Source organism: Talpa occidentalis, unplaced genomic scaffold (assembly GCF_014898055.3).
Source record: "Talpa occidentalis isolate TD23 unplaced genomic scaffold, MPIMG_talOcc4v2.1 talOcc4.5, whole genome shotgun sequence".
Classification (NCBI taxonomy): domain Eukaryota; kingdom Metazoa; phylum Chordata; class Mammalia; order Eulipotyphla; family Talpidae; genus Talpa; species Talpa occidentalis.
This window is the reverse complement of record NW_023604861.1, coordinates 781,165-801,316: the sequence shown is the minus strand read 5'-3', so window position 1 is coordinate 801,316 and position 20,152 is coordinate 781,165. Positions and strand designations below refer to the sequence as shown.

Here is a 20,152-nt window from a genome sequence, read left to right as displayed (position 1 = left end):
AGTCCGCGTCCGCGTGTGCATTAGCGTTACCGTGAGGATGGAGAGTCCGAGCAGAAGGTAGGTCCCGCCGCTCGGCCGTGGCGCGTGGCCGGGGCGGCCTCCCCGTGGCTCCACGCTCGCCGCGGGTCTCTGAGCTGTGTAACTGTGTGTTTTGTCTGAAATTGCCAAAACACAGTGATGTGTACGTAGCGTGCGCAGCCCCGTGACAGCCCGGCGTGGCGCTCTCGGGGGTGCCGGGGCGCTGCCTGGAGGCAGGCGGACGCCCCGTCGTCCTGGTTGCACATGGCCACGAAGTGTTTGTTTTATATTGAAAAACGACATCTGTTCTGTACAGTTGAAATAAATTTTGCATTTGCTAGCCTGTGGCTTTTACCGTTTGTTCCGGGGGGCGGCGGGAGCGCGGTTGCAGCCCACGGGGTTCTGGGGGGGGCTGCCTGTTCTGGCCTCGGGGCTCCCGGGCCGTGCAAGTGGGTGTCTGCAGTGCGGTGCTTTGGCTGCGTTCTGGAGGCGACGTCCAGCGCAGTTGAGCCAGGCAGAGCTCGGGGGTGGGCCAGGAAGCCGCGTGACTGCGCGCGGCCCTGCCTGCCGGTGGGCGCCTCCCCGTCTCTGGCCAACTCTCAGCTGTTTAGGCTCCTCGTCTGGCAGCCTCAGCCCTGCGGGGCCACGCCACTCGAGGACCCGGAATGGTCGCCCAGTGGGAGCCATGGGTCTGTGCACCGCTGGCACTAGGGCCCCCAAAATGGACCCGTTTGATGAGTTATTTCTCAAACGGAGGTGCTGTTCCCCCGGGGTTCTGTGTTTTAGGGGCCGGGGGCCGTCACTCCTGGTCACCTCTGAGCGGGGACTGCATGTGTGTCTGGCACCTCACGTCTGAGGAACCTGACGTGGTCCCGAGGGTGAGATACGGGGCTCCCCCGCCCCAGCAGCCGCATGGCCGTAGGCGCAGGTGGTGAGCGAGCTGGTCTCGCGTCCCTCCAGCCACTGTCCGGGCACCGTGGTGCTTGCGCCGGTGCGGCCACGGTGAGGCCAGCCCTCGGGCGGTCCCAGGCACGCTCGCGCATGACGGGGTTTCCTGCCTCCTCTGAGGTCCGGTACATGCCCTGGCCCTCCACAGGCTTCGGGGGGCTCCAGGCCACAAGTGGCGGCCCCGTCTCCGTCCTGGGCCCTGTGCGGGACCAGATCTTCACTGTGCTGGGCCCGCCCAGAACCGGTCAGGAGCCTCGGCCCCTTGGAGGCTCTGACAGAAAGTGCTGGGCCATTGTTTCTGCTGTGAGCGTTGTTTTCCAGCCCAAGTGACCGGGGAAGTGGGCAGTGTGCCTTTAACAACACGATAATCTTTGCAATAATTTGTCAAGTCCACTTCCCAAAGCTGTGTTTTTAAAGAAGGAACTTGTCACGAAAGCGGCTAGAGGACCGTCCCTCGCCGGTGAGAGACTAGGCTCCTCCAGTTGTTTCGAAGGAGCAACGTGAAACAAGGCCGGTGGTGGGCGGCCCGCCTCCTGGGCACCCTGGCCCTCGGCGAGCCCGTAGCAGCTTTTCTGACCCTGGTGGGTGTCGGGACGCGGTGGTGCATCCTCATGGTCACGCTCCCAGGCCGAGTCCATGTGAGCTGTCAGGCCGCCGTGCCTCTGCAGAAATGCCCACTGCACCGTGCATGTGTGACCCGTGCCGGCCCCTGGGGCTACAGCGCCTGCCCCAGCCACGACTTTCCGAAGTCGTCACGCAAAATCGTTCCCTCTGTCGTCCCAGGGGACCCGTGGGAAGTGCTGTCACGGATGTACTGACTGATGCCCGGCCGGCCCTGGTGTGCCCTGGTCGGGGCCTGGGGCACAGCCGGGTGGGAGGCCACACGCCGGGACCGCAGTTAAGCTGCCGCTCCCTGCCTGCGCCGTCTCTGCACACGGGGCCAGGTGCCCTCCTGGGGGCCCGGGCAATGGCCTCTGGACAGCAGGCACATCTGCCCCTGTGGGCATGCCCTGGGGCCTGGCCCTGCGCCTTCTCTGGGACGTCTCTCTCATTCCCTTGTAAGCCCCAGTGTCCAGCAGCACCCCAACTCCCCAGAAAGGTCCAGAAGAAGATGGATAGCAATTGGCCCCGTCCCCCAGCTGGGGCCCCAGCACGGGTGCCTGGGGGGACAGTTACAGCAGCAGAGTCCCCTTCTGGGGCCACGTCTCGAGGGACCCCACCTGCTGTGTCTGTGTAGAAGCTGTGCCCGACTTGGCCGGTGCCCACGAGAGGGTGGCCCTTGGAGGGGCTTCGGAAGCCCCATGGCCTCTGGGGCCTGGAAGCGGCAGCAGAGGGCGTCTTTGAAATAGCATCTGACCAACGTAGTTACAGGCGCCACCAGCCTGCTGCTCGTCAGCCGCAGTGGGACACCAGGACCGCCCTGCCCGAGGCTCTCCCTGCCCCCCTGCCGGTGGCTGCTTTCCGGGTGGCCCTGGCCTCGGGGGGCGGCCTGCTTTGCCTTCCTGGGGCTGTCGGAGCCTCAGCGGTAATTGCAACTTTGTTCCGTCCAGAGGCTCAAAATAAAATGCTGGTGAAACTCATTTTCCCGGGCCTGGCTCCCCGGGTGGCAGGAGCACGGTGCCTCCTCGCAGCTTGACGAGCTTCTAGAAGCGGGTAAAGCAAGTCGAAGCACGGTCCCCTTAGCAGTCGGCATATGTGACACCCGACTGTGCTTTCTTCACAGAGCGCGTTGGTCTGTCAGGACGTGCCCCGGGCATCTGTGTTCTGGGGTCCCCTGTCGCCTTTTTCAAATAGGCATCTCGTGTCATTTTTCAGAAGTAGGAATGATGCGTGTGCAGTGTGGTGCTGACACCCCCTCCTCCTGCCTTTTAAGATTTTCCCTGCATCCTTGAATAAGATTTATCTTTTCTCATTTTTAAAATAAATACTTGGTTTCTCTGCCTTACTGGGTGTAATGTTTGGGTTCATGTGTCTCAAGTAACCTGTTTTGCAGCAAACGCTGACTGTCCAGTAGACACTGCCCTAGGCAGGCCTGTGCGGGTGACGGGCCGCTGCCCGCACACCCCCGGCCCAAGGAGTGGTTCCTTCCTTCGCTTGGAGAAATGTTTATATTCCAGGGAACGTAAAGTCTTCGTGAAAGAACCAAGTAATGAACAAATCGTTCCCCTTCTCCAAACTAGCGCACCCCGATTCCCTCCTTGCGCGCTGGCGAGCCGTGTCCCCCCGCGCTGGCCGCGCCGGCTCGTGCGCCCGGGGCCGCGCGTCCTCCCGGAGCGCCTGAATAACGGGACTCAGGATGTGGACGAGTCGGCTGTCCTGCTCAAACCCCAGCTGGATGTTTCCCCCCGGTGTCCAGAGCAGTGTGGTCAGAGGCCTTGAGCCGCCACCTGTTGAGAATTTCAGGGCTCTGAAGACCCAGGTTCTGACCCGCGGCGGAGCCTCAGGGCCCGTGTTCGGGGAGTGCCCCCCTGCCGCCCTGGGCGTGGGCGGGCCTGGCGCCCCTAGACGGAGGTAGAGAAAATTGAGGAAAGCCGGCCCCCCCCCCCCGCCCCCGTTTCCGTGGCCGCCGCAGCCTGGCGCGGCCCCTCGTAGCCTCAGCGCGGCAGTAGCGCTGCCTGGTCGGGTTTTTTGTTTTGCTGCCCAGGCGGTGCCACGATGCTCACCTGCGGGCTCTTTCTCTTTGGTGGCGATAGGTTCACGCAAAGACTCTGCTCCTCAAGTTCTGCTCCCAGAGGAAGAGAAAATTATAGTCGAAGAAACCAAAAGTAACGGTCAGACCGTGATAGAAGAAAAGTGAGTAGCGCTCGCGGCTGCAGCAGGCACGGGGTCCCCGGGGCCGGGCTGGGGTGCACGGAGCCGGCGAGACCCTGGGGGGCGTGGGGTCTGGGCTCGCTGGGGTCTGGGCCTGGGCCCGGAGCGTGCTGACCGGCCTCTCGGTGACCCAGCGCCTCCCTGAGCCCGCCCGCCCCCCGTTTCAGGAGCCTCGTGGACACGGTGTACGCGCTGAAGGACGAGGTCCGGGAGCTGCGGCAGGTGCGTCGGCGCCGCTTCTTGGGCTCGGCGCTCAGTGGGTTTGCGAAAAGGCAAAAGGGATGGAAAGCTGGGGCGGGCTGTCCTCCAGCAGGCGCTCGAGGGCCCCTCAGGCCGGCCTGTCACGCCAGGGTCTCCACCTGCCTTCCCTGCTCCACCCCGCGCCGGCCGGGCCGGCCGTCACTCGAGCTCCTGTTCAAGCCATCATTGAAAATGAGATCTGAGGGCCCAATAAACGCCGGCCAGGCGCCCCCGGGCGTCCTGCCACTCGCAGCCCCTGCTGCGGCCCTGCTTCGGGACCGGTGCATTTTGTGCATCTGTCAGGTCGTGCGCATGGCTCTGCTCTCGGGACGGAGCCTGCCCGCCGAGGTAGGCCTGGGGGTGGGAGGTGAGCCCTGCGGGGTCCATGCTGCGTCCAGGTGGCGGGGCGAGTGGCACCTTCCCTGGGGACACGTGCGGGTGCCGACGGGCTTCCTGCGGACCCGAGGTCGCGGGGGTGAGCGGAGGCGGCGGGGCCAGGCTCTCCCTGACATGGGCCGCACAGGGCTGGACGCTGGGGCCGCTGCACCCGGCTCGGCACGCCAGGCCGATGTCCTGGGCGGAGACCTGCGGAGCCTCTGCGGGGCCGGGCCCGGCTCCACCGTGTCTGCTTCCCTCGTAGGATAACAAAAAGATGAAGAAGTCTCTGGAGGAAGAGCAGAGAGCCCGGAAGGACCTGGAGAAGCTGGTGAGGAAAGTTCTGAAGAACATGAACGACCCTGCTTGGGACGAGACCAATCTCTGAGCAGCAGGAGCCCGGCTTGGGCGCGGGAGAGGTCGCGGCAGCCGGCCCTGCCACTGCTGACGCTGGGACCCAGGGGCCGCAGGGTCTGTTGCTCGACCGGCCCCGCGCCCCGCGGAGTCTAGGCACGAGGGGGACACCTGACGTGACAGCTCGGCCCCTCCCTCGGCGACAAGCACAGTGACTGTCCAGGCCCCGTGTCCCGACTTCTCCCAATAGATGTAAATGCCACCTGTGTGCTCTCGTGCTTGGTGTGCGGGACGCCGGCCTGGCGGGCTGGTGCGGGCCGGTGCGGGCCGGTGCGGGCTGGGGGCTCCTGCCGCCACTGGCCCGAGCCCCGGACGGGTGTCTGCACGCGAGGGGCAGAGGCCCAGAGCCTGCGGAGTCCCTGTGTCAGCCCGTCTGCCTGTGCCAGGCGCCTTCCCCTTGCCCGCCTCCGCTGTGGGCCCGGCTTCCGTTGAGAGACCCAGCCGGCCCCACACTGTCCCGGGCGCGTGGGGCTGGCGAGCGCGCTGTCCCCAGCACACATGGCCGGTCCTCCCCTGGGCCCGCAGACAGAGGCGCCGCCATGCCGTGCTCTGCGGCTGCGGGGTGCGCTGGGGGTGGGTGGGTTGCGCCGGCCCGGCAGGCAGAGCATGACTCAGCGCACCTGGGGGGGGGCGGAGTGGGGAAGGAGGCGGGTCCACGGTCGACCCCGGGGCGGGGCAGCTTGACGGGGCCCGTCTCGTCTCCCTGCTGCTCACATCCCCGTGGCAGAGGCGCGGGGAGCCCAGCCCGCTGTCCTGCGAGGCGTGGGGCAGGCACCCATCCCCCGAAGGGGTCGCTGAGGGCGAGGTCACCGTCCTGTCGGCGGGGCTCTTCTCTGCAAACCAGTGCTGCCGTGGGGAGCGCACGCTGGCCGTCGTGGCCGGCCCCTCGGCTTCCTGGTGGCCGGCGGGCCTCGCTGCCCCGCCCCCAGCAGTGCTCGCCCACCTTCCTGACAGCGATCAGGGCCCGGCGATGACCTGTCTGCGCTGGACCTTGGACGAGGGCCGCCAGCTTCCTGCCCTGAGAGTTCTGACACGTGAGCCCTGACGCTGCAGCGGGAGGCTGACCTCCGGGCCGGTGCGGCTGGCAGCTGGACAGGGCTCCGCTCGGGAGCCGCCCATCTCTGCGCCCCTGGGGGCACCACGTTGCCGGCTGGGGGGCTCCGGGTGGCTACCTTGCTTGCACCCGCGTTTCCCTGAGTATTTCAGGAAGCAAGAGAAAAGGCGTCTTCAGACCTGCCGCGCCACGCAGGCGGGTGCGCTGGGAGGGCTGGGCGTCCGCGGCGGCCCTGGGCAGGGCGAGTGCTCGCCGAGGCTCCTCGCCCGCCCCACCCCGTCTGGAGAGGAGCCCTGGAGCCCTGTCCTGAGGCCGTGGAGCCGCGCCCCGGCGTCGACTGCCTGGCGGTCCACTCCGCGTGCCCTCCGGACGCCCCCTCCTCGGCGCCCCCGCGGCGCGCCTCACCCCCGTGGTTGTCATTAAACAGACTCCTTTTGCAAACCTGCCCCCGCCTTTCGTGAGGTGTCGAGTGTTCCTTGCACTTCGGTTCCCAGAATTTTGAATCCTGGTGTGAATTTTATAACATCGGAAATAACTACTCTTGCCTCTAAGACCTGGGCTTGGCAGCCTCGGCGGGGGACGGGGCCGTGGCCGCGAGCCCCTCCGGACGTCCTCCAGAGCGCAGCATCGCGTCCCCGCGGCGGCCCCGGGCAGCCTGGTGGGCTTGGGGGTCAGCCCGACTGCGGGGAGCACATGGGCTTGGGGGGGGTTGAGGGTCTCCCCCTCCCGCGCTCCTGGCGGCACTCGCCGGGGGCCTGTGATGACCGGGAGGGGCAGCCACTCCAGGAGCTGTGCCCCGTGCGGAGGTGTGCGCAGGTGAGCGCTGACCGCTCGGCCCCTTTCCACTGTGTGGCTCTCAGCTGGGCCCAGGGCCCCGGGGGAGACCGCGAGGTGGTGGTGAGGCCCCCGCACCGATGGGCCAGGGCAGCCAGCGAGTGTCCTGCAGGCCGTGGAGACAGCTGTGTGGGATGTCCCTGCCGCACGGCCAGCGCGCTTGCTGGGGGCCCCGGAACCGCCGTACCTGGAGCACAGGAGTGGGGGGAGCACGGGCTGCGGCAGGGAACTGGGGAGAAGGCGGGGGGCACTTGCCAGCAAATGGTGGGGGCCTGGGGCGTCCTGTTGAAGCCGGTCTGGCCGCGACGCCCGAGAGAGGCACGAGGCACAGGGAGGCACCGTGCTCAGCTTGGGCCTGGGGTGTCTGGGCGGGGTTCCCGGCCCTCCTGCTGTGCACCCCGACTTGGGCCAGGAACCCCGCTGGAGGGGCTCCCGGATCCCCGCACTAGGCGCTGTACTGAGGAGGGAGGGAGGGAGTAGCTGGGCCGAGGGGCCGCTGAGCCTCGTCAGCTTCAAGCCGTCCAGTCCTTGTGCGGACGTTGGGGCTGGGTGGGTCACGGGTCAGGCGCCCGCCCGCAAGATGGCCTCCGAGCCAGGCGCGGGGGTGCTGCAGGCGACGCCCCTCCCAACAGTGGACACCAGGGTCAGTGCAGGCGGCCAGGCTGCGGGGGGTGGGGGCTGAGTTAAAGGAGTGGGGGCTGTGGGGGTCAGGTCCTGCCACCCAGGGGCCAGCCGTGGGGACTCACTGTGCAGTCGGCGCATGCGCGCCCTTTCTCTGGCTCCCGGGAAGAGCAGACACCGCGCGGGGCCGTGCGGGGCGGGACGGGTGTCGGGGTGGGGGGTTGCCAGGCTCCTGCAGCTGGAGGGCGGCAGGCTTGTTGGGGGGGTTGACTCCATGCTAGTCTCCGAACCAGAGTGGCCCCACGCCGCCCAGGCGGGTGACTGCCCTCCTGGCCCCAGGTCTCGACGCACTTGTCAGGGCCTTTACACCTGCCGCCGCTCACTCGCGTGCACACGCGCCTGCTCCCCGCCCAGGACACAGAAGCTCCCTCCTGCCCACACGCCTTGTCACCCCCGGGCAGCCCCTCACCGGCGGCCCTGCTGGCTGTCCTCGACCCCTGCCCGAGGGCACACGCCTTGTTCTGGCTCCTTCTGGCGGCGGGCCCTGGGCTTGCACCCTCACTGCTGTGCCCTGGTAGTACCCAGCGGGCTGTCGGGGAGGGGAGTGTGGGCCCCCGGAGTCCGACCCCTCGGCCCTGGGCCTCCTGGCCCTCTGTGTGATGTCATGAGCCTGTGTGACATCACAGTGGGCAGGCCAGAGGCCTGGCTCCGTGCTCCACGGCTGGAGAGCGGCAGGTTGGAGTGGCCAGTGTCCGCTTTGACCCCACGCTTGGTGTCCACTTGGAGGGTAACTGCAGCGCAACTGGGCTCCGTCGGGGTCATGGTCCACAGGTGAACCCCTGCTCCTGGCCTCCCCGTGGGGCCCTGTTGCTGGCCCTCGGGCTCCCTTCTGTCCCCCCACCCGTGCTGATCCCAGGCTTCTCCTGGGCTGGGTGCTGACCCCGGCCTCCTCCCCCGGTGCCCCCCCGCCCTGCTGACCTGCTGTCTCCTCCAGGTGCCCTTGACCCCAGCTGTCCTCCGCTGGCCACGATGAGATATGCACCAGAATTCAAAAAGTCCCCCTCGCACCTCCTGAAGAAGTTTGCAGGTAATGGGACGAGCCCTGGGCGCCGGCCCTGCCAGCAGGGGACGGGGGCCGAGACCGTCCTACGTGGCTGGGAAGCGCGGCCACGGTGTGAGCTGGGCGGAAGCACCTGGCCGAGCCGGCCCCTGTGGGCCAGGTGCGGGGGATGCACACCTGGCCGGGAGCCCGTCTCTGCGGAGCTTGCTCTGACAGTAAACAGGTGGGCGGAGGAGAGCGAGACCGGCTTCTCCCCCTCCTGCTCCTGGCTCCTGACGGAGGAGCCGAGCCCTGGGAGGCATCTGTCCCTCTGCCCGGGAGGCGCTGGCTTGGGGTCCCAGCAGCCGCGCGCCCCACAGGGAACCCCGGCCCGGGGCCTGGAGGGTGTGTGCCTGGCACAGGGCTCCTCCCTGCCGGGACTGTCCCGGGCGCCAACGCAGGGCGGGGTCTCTGCCGGCCACGCTGGGGCCACAGGAGGGTGGTGTTCCGGGTGCGAGTGGCCTGGCGTTGGCGGGGGCTGCCTGGAGGCCTGGGGCCATGAGGAGGGAGGGGCCTGCAGGTCCTGGGCGCCCCTGACCCTTGGGGCAGACGTCCCCCCTCCTGGCTCAGGGCTGTCTGGGGTGCAGCAGGTGGGGCCGGACCTGGGCAGGGGACCGGTCTCCCCGTCGGCAGTACGGTGGAGGGGGGCGTCCACCCACCTGCGAGAGGTGGCCCAGGGGACCCCCGGAGTCCGCTGGTAGCGGGAGGGCCCCCCGGGCCACGAGGTTGCCAGCCCTGCGACTGGGCCCTGCGCGATGCGGACGCATGCGGAATCCCTGGGACTCAGCTGCGAGGGGAACCTGCCCCGGGAAGGTGGGTGCGAGGCTGGGGCCTGCCGACCCCGCAGAACGTCCCGGCCCAGGTGCCGTGAGCGCGGCCGCGGTGCAGGAGGAGGACGGGAGGATGGCGTGGAGCCGGGCGTCCACGGCCACAGCTGCCCGCGCGTGGAGGAGCGTGTCTCAGATGAGTTGACCGCACAGGAGGCCCCTCCGAGGCAGGCGGGCCCCCGGCCCAGGAGGGCAGCCTCGCCACGGGCGCAGAAGCGCTTGGTGGAAAGTGGAGCTGGCCGCCCCCCACCCCCACCGTGTGCCGTGACCCCGAGCCGGCGAGACCCGGGCCCCGCCCCGTCCAGACCAGGCCCAGGCGGACTTGGGGACACCCTGACACCACCCGCGGCCCCCGGCACAGCCCCGGGTGTGTGCTCAGGGCCAGGGCTGCCCAGGGCCAGTCAGCCGCCAGCACCCCGGACCCCAGCCGGGCCTCTGGCCGCTTGGCTGTGGCTGTTCCCAGGCCCTGGCGCCGTCTGCCCCGCGGCTTCTGTGCACAGACCGGAGGGCCAGGCGGGCCGCCCAGCTTGGCTCGGCCCTGGAAGTGGGGCTGCCTGCCCCGGGCCGCAGAGGCCTGCCTGGATCTGGCTGGAGGGGGTGTGGAGCAGCCAGGACGGGGTGTCTTGAGGAGGGGCGCCGGGGCAGCCATTCTCCTGGACCACTTAGTGCGGAGCCTGAATGAACCTAAGACGATGCTGGGTCACTGGCGAGCACGGTGGCCCTGCCCCTGCCCCTGGTGATGGGGGTGTGGGGCTGGCCTGAGCGTCGCCCGTGGGAGAGGGGCCCCTCCCCTCCCCCCCCGACCTAGGGCCCAGCCCCACCCCGGCTCTGCCAGCTGGGGGCTCCGAGCCGTGGACCTGTGGGAGCCGAGCCCACCTGCCCCCTGCAAGCCCGCGGGCCACGCGCCTCCCGCCCTCCGCTTTCTCAGCAGCAGCTGCTGCAGCCGCTCGCCCGCGACAGCTTTTCGGCTCCCAGCTAATCCTCCGCCCCTGCTGCTGACTGAAGCCCCGGGGGCCGCGCCGAGTTCACCCCCGGCCCGCTGGATCAGGAGGGCTCCGCCGCCCTGCAGGGTGTCCCCTGCTATCACGGGGGCCCCGTTCTGAGCGATTCGCTTGGCACATCTTGCTCAGAAACTTCATTCGCGTCTTAGTTTCCGAGGGAGATTGCGTGACGCGTGATCTCGAGTGACGGCAGCCGCCCCGCAGGCCCCGCCCCGCCCTGCCCGGAGCTGGCTGCGCCCGCGTGACCCTCCCGTGCCCCTTTGCAGTGTGCGACATCCCCCTCTATGACATCTGCGACTACAACGTCACCAGAGACCGCTGCAAGGAGCTCGGCTGCTGCTTCTATAAAGGCGTCTGCTACGAGAAAGCAGTTCCCAGTAAGTATGAGCCAGGCCGGCGCCGAAGCCCCGCGCCCGCCGCCCGTAGCTGCCTCCTGCAGAGTCTGCGGGTCGGCTGCAGCCAGACACGGCCCGCGTGGGGTAGACGTGGCTGAAGAGCCCGCTGTCCGGGGCCCATGAAAGCTGAGCGTGGGGCCAGGGCCCATCCAGGGCCGGTGGCTGCGGCGCTGCCGGGAGCCGGGAGCCAAGCGGACCTACAGCAGGTTCTGCACCCGCCACGCACTCGGCCCGGCTGCGCGGTGGGGGGTGACAGCAGCGGGGGCTCCTGGCCGGGGGAGGCCATCGCCCTTCAAGTCGGGGCTGCTTCTCGTCCGCAGGCTGGGGCCTGGGGGCCGAGAAGGGCCGCCCTGCTGGCCCGTGTCGGGGGTCTGGTCTCCGGTTCGCTGGTTCTTTCTTTGACCTGCTGCTGAGCTCCGCCAGCGAGACGCTCGTTCCCGGGGCCCCCTGCGGCTCCAGAGCGGCCCCTCGGTCTTCTTGTGTTTCGCTAAACGATTTCCCTCCCTCGGCAGTCCCCGGCCGTGAGCTGTTGTTCACTCCGGCCCCTTAGGCACAGGCCGTGTAGCTTCCTGAGCACGCTGGGAGAGCTGCCTGTCTGCGCCGGGCCGTCCAGACCCAGCGTCCTCGGGGCAGCTCAGTGTTTTTCCAGGCACACGGCCGGACCTTCCTGCTGCTTTGCACGTCTCGCGTTTCGTTGAAAACCGGACCTTTTACACCACAGGATGCGACGGCCCCGAAAGCCTCTCCCCAGAGTTGCTGTTGCTGCCAGGGTTTGCTTAGTGAGTTTTCCGAACTCATGCCTGTGTCCTTCGTGTTGTGTGCGCCAGAGTCTGCCTGGCTGGCCGCGTGGTCAGCGAGCCGTGGACAGAACCCTCCCAGATGCCCGCTGACGACAAGGCCTCCACGTCGGGCCTCCGCGTCGGGCCCCAGAGCCTCACGGCCGTCTGGAAGAGCGTCAGGCCTCTCGGCCTTTCCCGGAAGTGTCCTGAGCCCCGAGCGCTTCCCCGGCCCCGGGGACCCCAAGGACGATGTTGCAGCTTTGAAGCCTCCCAGCAGACAGCGCCCCCACATCTTCTGCTCGGGCTCTTGGTCAGCGCCGGCTCCTGTGGTTCCCACGATGGCCTCTGAGCATGCCTGGCAGACACACCCGGAGGGCAGCCGCGGCCATGAACGGCACTCGGAGAGCTCAGCTGCCGGGACGCCCTGCAGCCCGCCCGCCCCCACCCGGCTGCCGCAGGAGGTCGCCCCAGGCCGCCTTTGGACGTGAGGCTCAGCCTTGGCGCCACAGGCGCGTGTGTCCCGGGGACCAGAGGGAGCACACGGGCGCGGGCTGAGGGGTGCATCTGAACATGGGTGCGGCCCCGCAGGCGAGGCCTGGGCTCTGGCTGCTCCCAGCGGGCGGCCGGGCCTTGGGAGGTCTGGCAGCAGCCCTCGGCGGTTCCGCGGTGCCTGCCTTCGGCTGCTCCCTGCGTCCTGCCGGCAGGAGGCGTGACCCTGCTGCCCCTGGGGTCACGGGGCAGCGGGGGGAGCCCTGCTCCCGGCCCATCTGGTCAGGAGCGCGGACACGGGGGTCAGCACCGGGTCTTTGGAGTTCAGAGGGCGACTCGCCCCTGCTCTGCAGCCTCCGCGCAGGGCGCAGGGCCTCGCGCTGTTCTTCTGGGTGTTTGTCTTCCGTTTCTTCGGGCTGAGGTGACTGAAAACTTGGATCCTGTCTGGGGTGAGCAGCCAAGACATCTAAAGAGAACATTTTCCTCAGTGGCGGCTACTTCTGGGTCCTCTCACACGTGCTCTGTGACAAGCCACACGTGTGGCGACAGTAAGCGCGGCGCTGGCTGGTGCTGGACGCCGCAGCCTTCTGGGCCCGGCCCCGCGGTGGCCGGCGCGTGCTCGCCCCGCCGTGTCTCAGGTCCCTGGAAGTGCCCGTTCTCTGTCCCAGCCGCTGCCACACTCCCTCGTGTCGTCCACCCACCGCCCGGAACATGCGGGTCCAAGCCCAGGGGCTTGAGCAACAACTGGGGGGCGGCCCGGGGGCGGCATCGCAGGCCAGCGCCCTGCAAGGGGCTCAGGGGCCCCCAAGAGGCAGCTTGGAAGCCCCTGGGCCCCACCAGCACCAGGGCCTCCGCATCTGGGGTGTTCAGAGAAGACACGCACCTCTGGGGGTGGGACCCCCAGCTTGGGGCAGCCCGGCTGCGGCCGCACGGGGCCACGGGCCCTGTGTCCCGGGAAGGCTCGTCCTCCCAGCCGCCCACTGCCCTGGGGGCCGGGAGCAGCACGGCTGTGGGCGCGAGTCCTGCTCGTTCCCGCTCGCCAGCGTCACGACAAGGACGCGTCTCAGGAGATCCAGGCACGTCCCTGTGAAGCCATCACCTTCCTCACTGGGCCTTCACCCTCCAGCCTGTGGGGTCCCGCCGGGCCCACCCGGACAGCACCTCCCTGGGGCGTCAACCCCCACCCCGCGGGGGCCCTGGGGACACGGGCGGGCCCCAGTCCCCAGAGGCTCAGGAGAGGCGCAGACGCCACGCTAGGCCCGGGGCCGGTGTGGTCCTTCCCGCCCTCCGCGTAGAGGGCCGGCGGGAGGGCCGGGGTTGAGGCTGCTGGGGGCCGCGCGCTCCCCAGGCCCCGCCGGCTCTGCCGCGTGGGGCCATGTCTGCGGCGGCCGTGGCCGGCGGTCCCGGGAGGGGCGGGAGAGGCGGTGGGCGGTGGGTGCAGCGGCTGGAGGACGCCTCTCGCCGGGCCGGCCGCTGACCCCGGCTGTCCTTGCCTTGCAGCCTACGTGCAGGTGTTCTCGGCCCTGATAATCATCGTGGCCGTGGCCTTCGTCGTCACCATCATCTACAGGTGGTTCCTGCGGGCGCAGGCGCAGAGCTGGGGGAGGCAGCCTCAGCAGAGGTGCCTGTCCCGGGGCGCCTGTCCGGGGGCCCTGCCTGTCTGGGGGCCCTGCCCTGGGGGGCGCCTGTCGGGGGGGCCCTGTCTGGGGGGGGACCTGGCCTGGGGGGCGCCTGTCAGGGGGTGTCACCAGGGAGCCTGGACAAGAGCGGCCGGGAGCAGGGCCTCCCCGGAGCGCACCAGGCGCGCCCACCCCCAGGCACACTGACAGTGTTGGGGGGCTGCCCCTCCTGGCCCGCTGTCCTTGGTGTCCGGTGCTGCACGTGGCCCCTGTTTGGTGTGGGTGCAAGGAGCAAACAGGCCAGGCGCCCTCTCAGCAGACGCCCGCTGGGTGGGAAGCGGCACGGGGCGGTGCAGGAGCCGCTCCCGACACGCTCCCTCCCGCCAGGGTGGCCCAGGAGAGCCGGAAAGAGAAGGAGGTCTCTGCCGGGCAGACCTTGTCACCCAGGACCAGTGAGAAGTTGGGGGACACCCCCTCTGGGGAGACCCTGCCAGTCACGAGCACGGGGCTGTCTCAGTCGGGCACGGAGGAACGAGGGGAGGAAGGTGAGTGGCCGGCCCCGCAGCGCCCAGGGCCCCGGGGCCAGCTCCCCGGCCGGAGGGTCCGCTGGGGCTCCCCCCCTCGGCTCTGCGTCTGGCCCGAAAGCCCCCCGGATGCCATCCCGTGTGGCCCGGGCAGAGCCGGGGGCTCCCTGGAGACCCTCCCAGGGCCTGGGGTCAGCAGCTGGCAGGTTGGAGAAGGGTCCCTGCGGCCCAGGTGACCGTGGGGTGTGGGGGGCTCCAGTCTCGGCCCCTGCTGTCCTCCCGCACAGCTCTGGCTCATGCAGGGGCAGCCCCGGAGGTGGTGTGGGCAGGGAGGGCGCCCAGCCCCGGAGGTGGTGTGGGCTGGGCCGCTCTGGCGGCGCGCGGAGCCCGGCCTCCTGTGGGCATGCTGGCCCTCCCGGCGCAGGGCCCCCGCTTGTCTCCGGGGAGTCGGGCTGACGGTGCTCAGGCGTGCGGGGAGACCGGGCCGCGAGCCTCAAAGCTGCCCTTCTGTCCCCCCCAGCGACCGTGACCATCACACACGCGGAGGAGAGCTTGGACTAGGTGGCCGGCGGGCGCTGCCGCGTGGGCCATGCGTGATGATGCCCCGGGGGGAATAAAGATATTTTGCAGGCTGCTTGCTGGCCGTGTCTTCCTTGCGTGTGCTTTTCATTATCACCCCTTCATTTCCTGGCCTCGTGGGTCCCCGGAGCCGGGTCTTGTCCCCCGAGGCACGGCCTCCCCGAGTCACAGGACACGGCTTGGCTCCTGTGTAGCTGCCCGCTCCTGCGGCCGCCTTCAGTCCAGAACGTTCCTCGGGGCTCCCGGCACCCTGGAGCGGGCAGAGCAGTGACGGTGTCCTCGGCTGCGGGTCCACTGCGCCCTGCGGGGCTCCCCGCCTGGCGGGCCTGCTGGTCACCGGACCCCACCACGGCCCTTTCTCCTGTCTGGTCAGCGCCTTGTGTGACGACACTGACGTGATGTAGATGCCCAGTGGCCCCTTGGACATGCCAGGGGCTGCCACTGTCGCTGCTGTCCTGGTGCTTGCGTCCCCTCGGACGGGGCGCCCCGAGACTGGCCAGTGTCTCACCCGCTCACTGGCTTCGTCCTGGAGAACGTTCTCGCTTTCCGGCGGCAGCAGTCCCAGACTGCCGGTCCTCCTCGGAGCCCTGGACCCTGGAGGGCTGGTCCTGCGCCCCGACAGGTCCCGGCTGCGATGATGGCCGTGGGAGGTGCTGCCCTCGGTCCGCGGAGGGGGCAGCCAGGGCTCCCCACCTGGTATCGGGGGCCGCCGGCCCCGCCTGAGCGCCTTCTCCAAGGCCCCTCCCAAGCGAGGCCCACGTGGGCCCCCAGGGCGCTGCTGCTCCAATTTGGGGTGACTTTAAATCCCCCTTGTCTATCCTGCAAGCCGACCCCCAGGGCTGCTCTCGCCCTCGACTGCAGGTGCTCGCCGCTCCGGCCTGTTGAAGGGCCAGTCGCCATGGAAACCGTATTGTGGAAAATGGCTTGTCCCTGCAGCACCTTCCGGGTGAGGTCGCCGGGTGGTAGTGCTTCCTCCGTGGGGGGGTGCGTGAGCAGCTGGGGGCCGCCAGTCACGGCCCTGTCCTGGGTCCCGGAATTCAGGGCCGGCCACTGAGCATGGGGCCGGGGGGGGGGGGGGGCGGGTGGGGTGCAGGCCCGGCCTGAGGGGACGGTCGGGAGACCTGACTTCGGTCCAGTTCCCGCCTCCTGGAGTCCCAGGCAAGTCGCTCTGCGTGGGAAGCCAGCCCCCTGCCCGCCAGGTGACCGGCCGGCCCCACCGCCGCTCCGGCGCGTGCAGATGCTGGCGGCGTCCCGGCCGGTCTCTCTCCTGCGCGGCCCCCACCCTCGTGCGGCAGTTCCTCGGGCCGTCCTGGGGTGGCTGGAGGGCGCGGTCCTCCCAGGGCCCTGGAGAGGGCCAGGCTCACCGCCAGCCTGGGGGCCGGACACTCAGCCCTGGCACCCCCAGGCAGACGCGAATGCTCCTGCTGGCCCCCGGCTCCCCCGGACCTTTCGCCAGCCCCAGGCTCCCCCAGGAACACCTGCTGGCTGGGCCTCGCTTCTGGCTGCCCCCTGCTGGCCGCGTGGCCAGGCCAGGCTCCGGGGCCTGCTCCTGGCCTCCCATGTCCTCTCCCTCACGGTGGCCCCGTCATGGCAGCTTCCTTGGGGCCAGCCCCCCACCTTTCCGCCAGGGTTTCGTGTTGGGGGCTGAGCCGGTCTGGGAGTGGGAACGGGGCCTCCTGTCCGGCCGGCCCCCTGCCCCACCCCCGGCTTTCTCCCCAGCACCGCTTCTCCCCAGCTCTCCTCGCCCGGCCGCTCCGGGAGCCATGGGGCAGGTGGCGGCTCCCCCTCGGCCCTGCTCCGCCCTGTCCACGGGGCTCCCTGGCCCGTCCTCCCGCCCACTCTGAGCTTGGGGCCAGCGCATCCCGCTCCTGCCAGAGGCCGGGGAGGGGCCCCAACGTGCTCCTCAGGCCCCGTGGCGCCTGTCTCCCCGCGGGCCAGGCCCGGCTCCGGGGCTCTGCGATGTCCCCAGGGCCCCGCCCCGCTGCAGCCCTGCGGCCCTGCCCCCACCCGGTGTCCGGGTCTCCTCCCGCGGCCTACCTGGCCGCAGCCGCTCACTGACCGCCCTCCCCGTCGCCGGCGTCCCGGGTTCGGGTTTGAAGGGTGGTGGTTTGCGGCCAGCGTGTGTTCTGGCTGGAAAGCTGGGCCTTCTCAATAAAAGCAAAGGTGAGTTAACGAAGTTGTATCTGAGGAGGGTGTGTGAGGGCGAGTGTGAATGCGTGTGTTGTGTTTGTGTGCTCGTGTGAGCGCACGAACCTGTGGGAGCGTGGACGGGAAAGTGTGGGTGCGTGTGCGCCGGCGGGCGTGAGCTCGGAGGTCCAGCTGAAGGGGGCTGTCCACCAGCCCCCGGCCGCACCCCCGGGCCCCGTGTCCCCGGCCGCGGCTGTGCTGGGACCCTGCTCCGGCCGCGGCTCTGGCGGGAAGGACCCGGGCCGGCCGGGCCAGCGCGGCTCAGCTCCAGGCCCGAGGCCGCCACGCCGCCTGCGCCCGCGGAAGGTTGTATATGAGGCGCCTTATTAAAGTGACAAGGCAATTTAATCCCTTTGTGCGCGATGATTCTACTTCATTGATTTACAATGGCAAGGATATAATTTTGCTAGTGTTGGCAAAAAGCTCAAATGTCAGCCTTTTCAAATTGCCATACTCGCCTTGTTCAGGATGAATAATGAATAAGTCACCTTTTGTCTACAGTTAAATATTCTTGAATAAATACAAAGAACATAAAAGACATAAATGATTGCCTGATTTATATTTAAAATAAAGATCAACATTGTGATAAATGGCTGAAGATGCTGCCTGCAGCAATACGCCAAGAGGGTGTGCCCGGCGGAGGCTGGAACCCTACCTGGGCGCCGGCCAGGCCGCGGCGGGCCGGGCTGCAGAGGGAGCCGGGCCCAGCAGAAGGGCGAGAGCGGAGGGCTCGCTGCCCGTGGCCCGGGGCTGTGGCTGCCTGGAAGGGGCGTGGAGGCCGCGCCGGGGAGGAGGGGCGGGTTGGCCGAGCGGGCGCCTCCTGGAGAGAGGGCCTTGGCGGCGCCCCCTGAGCCGCGGCGCAGGGCAGGCGTGTGTGTGTGAGTGAGCCTGTGTGGGGGTGTGCAGGTGACTGTTTATATGTGTCCGTGTGTATGATGTATGTGCACCCATGAGTATGAGCACACGTGTATATATGTGAGCGATGGCATGTCAGTGTGAGCACATGTGCATACATGTGAGCAGATGTGTGTACACACGTGAGTCTGCGTGTGCGATTGCGAGTATGTGCATGTGCCTGAGTGTGTGAGCACGTGCATGTATGTGTCCGTGTACCTGTGGGCATGAATGTGAGTGCGTGTGAGCATTCGTGTGTGTGTGTGAGCTGTGCATGGGTGTGAGTGTGAGCTGAGCATCCCCGAGGCCGGCTTGCCAGGGACGCACAGACTGGGCCAGCAGGGGCAGCAGCTCCCGCTGGCCCCCCCCACCCCCCCACCCCCCAGCCCTCACCCCCCAGTCCCCAACACCCCCAGCCCACACCACCAGCCCACCCCCCAGCCCACACTCCCCACCCCCAGCCCACACCCCCTACCCCCACCCCCAGCCCACAAACCCAGCCCCCACCCCCCATCCCCCACACCCCCAGTCTGTGCCCCAGCCCACCCCCAGCTCACACCCCCAGCCCACACTCCCCCACCCCCCAGCTCCACCCAGCCCACACTCCCCCACCCCACACCCCAAACCCCCAGCCCAACCCTCCAGCCCACACCCCCACCCCCTCAGCCCCCACCCCTCCAGGCCCGCCCAGCCCACCCCCCTACCCCCCGCACCCCAGCCCCCCATCCCACCCCTCTCTGCGCGGGCCGGGTCTGGGTTGTGGCCGCTGCCTCACGGCCGGGGTTTGCGCCAGACGCGGGCGGCGGGGCGGCTGCGGCGGACACGGGCCTCGGGTCGGAACCAACGGCGGCAGGTGGGAGTTGGGGCCCAGCCGGCCGGGGCCTCCGCATGGGGGCTGGGGGTGCGGCGGGGGCGGGGCCAGCCTCCTCGGCCCCCGAGCTTGCTGCCCTGTGGGCGGGCTGGGCCGCCGGGAGGCCTGGGGCGCCGCCATGTCATCCCGGAGCGCAGGGCCAGCCTGGGGGGCGCGGGGCTCCCCGCGGTGTCTGGCGCTGCCTCCAGCCAGCCGGCGTCCAGGTCGGGGCACGAGGCCAGTGCGGGGGCAGCTGCCGCCCGGGCTTCCGCCGAAGCTGGGGAGGGCCGGGACCCCAAGGGGAGCCGCGGAGGGCAGCCCCGGGAGGGGTGTCTGAGCCTGAGGGGGCCGGACTGGGGTGCGCAGGCGCTGCCCGAGGTCCCCTTGAGCCCCGCCACCCAGTGGGCTGCCCCCCAGGCCCTGCCCTGCCCGCGGGGGAGCTTCAGGGTCTGGTTTCCAGCAGGACCCGCGGGGTCCCGGCCGCGCTTCGGGCTGCAGCACAGGCGTCTGGACGCCGGGTTCGGCTCGCGCGTGGATGGGGGGCGCCCCCTGCGGCGCTCCGTCCCCCCGGCCCCTGTCCCCGGGCTGGGGCAGCGCAGACCCCCGTGGGTGACCAGGCTGGACGGGGAGGCCGGGGCCTGGCGGCAGGCGCTGGGTACCGAGGCCTCCGCTGCCCGCGCAGTCGCAGTCCAGCGGTCGGACGGGCCTCCGGGCGCCCAGGCGCGGGCCGCGGGCCCGAGGAGCGGCCTCCTGGCGGTGTCGGGAGCGGCGGCCGGGCCTCTGCGGGGAGGTTCAGGCCCAGGACTAAGTGCTGTCCAAGGACACAGCTTGGCCACGTGCACGCCACGGCTTTGCTGACCAAACGCGCCCAGGGAGCCTGGGGTCAGCGCCAGACTCGAGTGTGGGGGTCGCGGAAGAGGAGGTGGGGGGGGGCGTGGGGTGGCAGGTGGGGGGGCAAGTGCGCACAGGTAGGCTGGCCTCCCCCCGAGTCTGGGGGCACCACACTGGGGTTCCCCAGCTGGGGACGCGTTGGACAGTTCGAAGGGAAGAGCAGAGTTTGTCGCCCCGGGCGGGCCTTTCTGAGGGGGGCACAGGCGCTGGAGGGGGCGCTGCGGGCCCCAGGGCTGTCGGGAGTCGGGATTCACACGCTGGCCCAGGCTGTGGGGTCAGCTCGAGGCCCCAGGCTCCCGCGGACGGGGCAGGCGAGGCTGCGGCAGGCCTGGGCTCGCTGGTGAGCCCTGGACAGTGTGCACTAGTGTGGGTGTGTGTGGATGGGTGTGCAGACGTGTATCCACAGACGCACGTGGCATGTGTGAGTCTGGATGGAGCACACACGTGCATGTCTGCAAACAGGTATGTGGCGTGCGAGTGCATGAGTGCACACGTGTACATACCGTGCAGGGGGGTGTGTGCACACGTGTGTGCCTGGTGTTGCTTGCACACGCGCCTTGCCTCCCCTGGCCGGTACCTCCGAGGCTGAGGAGTGCCTGGCCTTGCAGAGCTGCAGAGGCGGGGAGCAGGGCCGCCCCGCACGCCCCCGTACACCCGCCCCACACACCCGCCCCGCGTGCCCCCGCACGCCCCCGCACACCTG

The 20,152-nt window shown here is 69.5% G+C and overlaps 2 protein-coding genes across 8 annotated transcripts in view; both read left to right on the top strand.

Moving 5' to 3' along the window:
- Positions 1-5,084, top strand: part of ARHGEF7 (Rho guanine nucleotide exchange factor 7) — a 59,962-nt gene extending 54,878 nt beyond the window's left edge. For 4 of the 6 annotated variants that reach the window (XM_037528682.2, XM_037528683.2, XM_037528684.2 and 1 more), the window contains 3 exons: positions 3,660-3,759; positions 3,945-3,999; positions 4,658-5,081. In XM_037528682.2, the coding sequence (XP_037384579.1) occupies positions 3,660-3,759; positions 3,945-3,999; positions 4,658-4,780 (278 nt within the window). In that variant the 3' untranslated portion in view covers positions 4,781-5,081. Of the gene's footprint in view, positions 1-3,659; positions 3,760-3,944; positions 4,000-4,657 lie in introns of all 6 variants that reach the window. The other 2 variants (XM_037528685.2, XM_037528679.2) reach the window with 2 other exon arrangements.
- A 2,901-nt stretch (positions 5,085-7,985) lies between these two features.
- On the top strand, positions 7,986-14,703 carry TEX29 (testis expressed 29). Of its 2 annotated transcripts, none has more exons than XM_037527510.2 (6): positions 7,986-8,146; positions 8,310-8,402; positions 10,509-10,619; positions 13,406-13,475; positions 13,912-14,069; positions 14,569-14,703. In XM_037527510.2, the coding sequence occupies exons 2-6, from the start codon at positions 8,345-8,347 to the stop codon at positions 14,607-14,609; spliced, it is 438 nt and encodes a 145-aa protein (XP_037383407.1). In that variant the 5' UTR covers positions 7,986-8,146; positions 8,310-8,344; the 3' UTR covers positions 14,610-14,703. The 2 variants fall into 2 exon arrangements, with proteins under 2 accessions (XP_037383407.1, XP_037383406.1); XM_037527509.2 differs by having other exon boundaries at positions 13,406-13,526.
- Positions 14,704-20,152: the final 5,449 nt, after the last annotated feature.

Excerpts from the sequence above, each read along its gene's own strand:
- TEX29 (XM_037527509.2), top strand. The coding sequence starts at position 8,345 with ATGAGATATGCACCAGAATTCAAAAAGTCCCCCTCGCACCTCCTGAAG. Across the intron at positions 8,403-10,508 it reads CCTCCTGAAGAAGTTTGCAG|TGTGCGACATCCCCCTCTAT; the intron begins GTAATGGGACGA and ends GCCCCTTTGCAG. Across the intron at positions 13,527-13,911 it reads GGGAGGCAGCCTCAGCAGAG|GGTGGCCCAGGAGAGCCGGA; the intron begins GTGCCTGTCCCG and ends CCCTCCCGCCAG.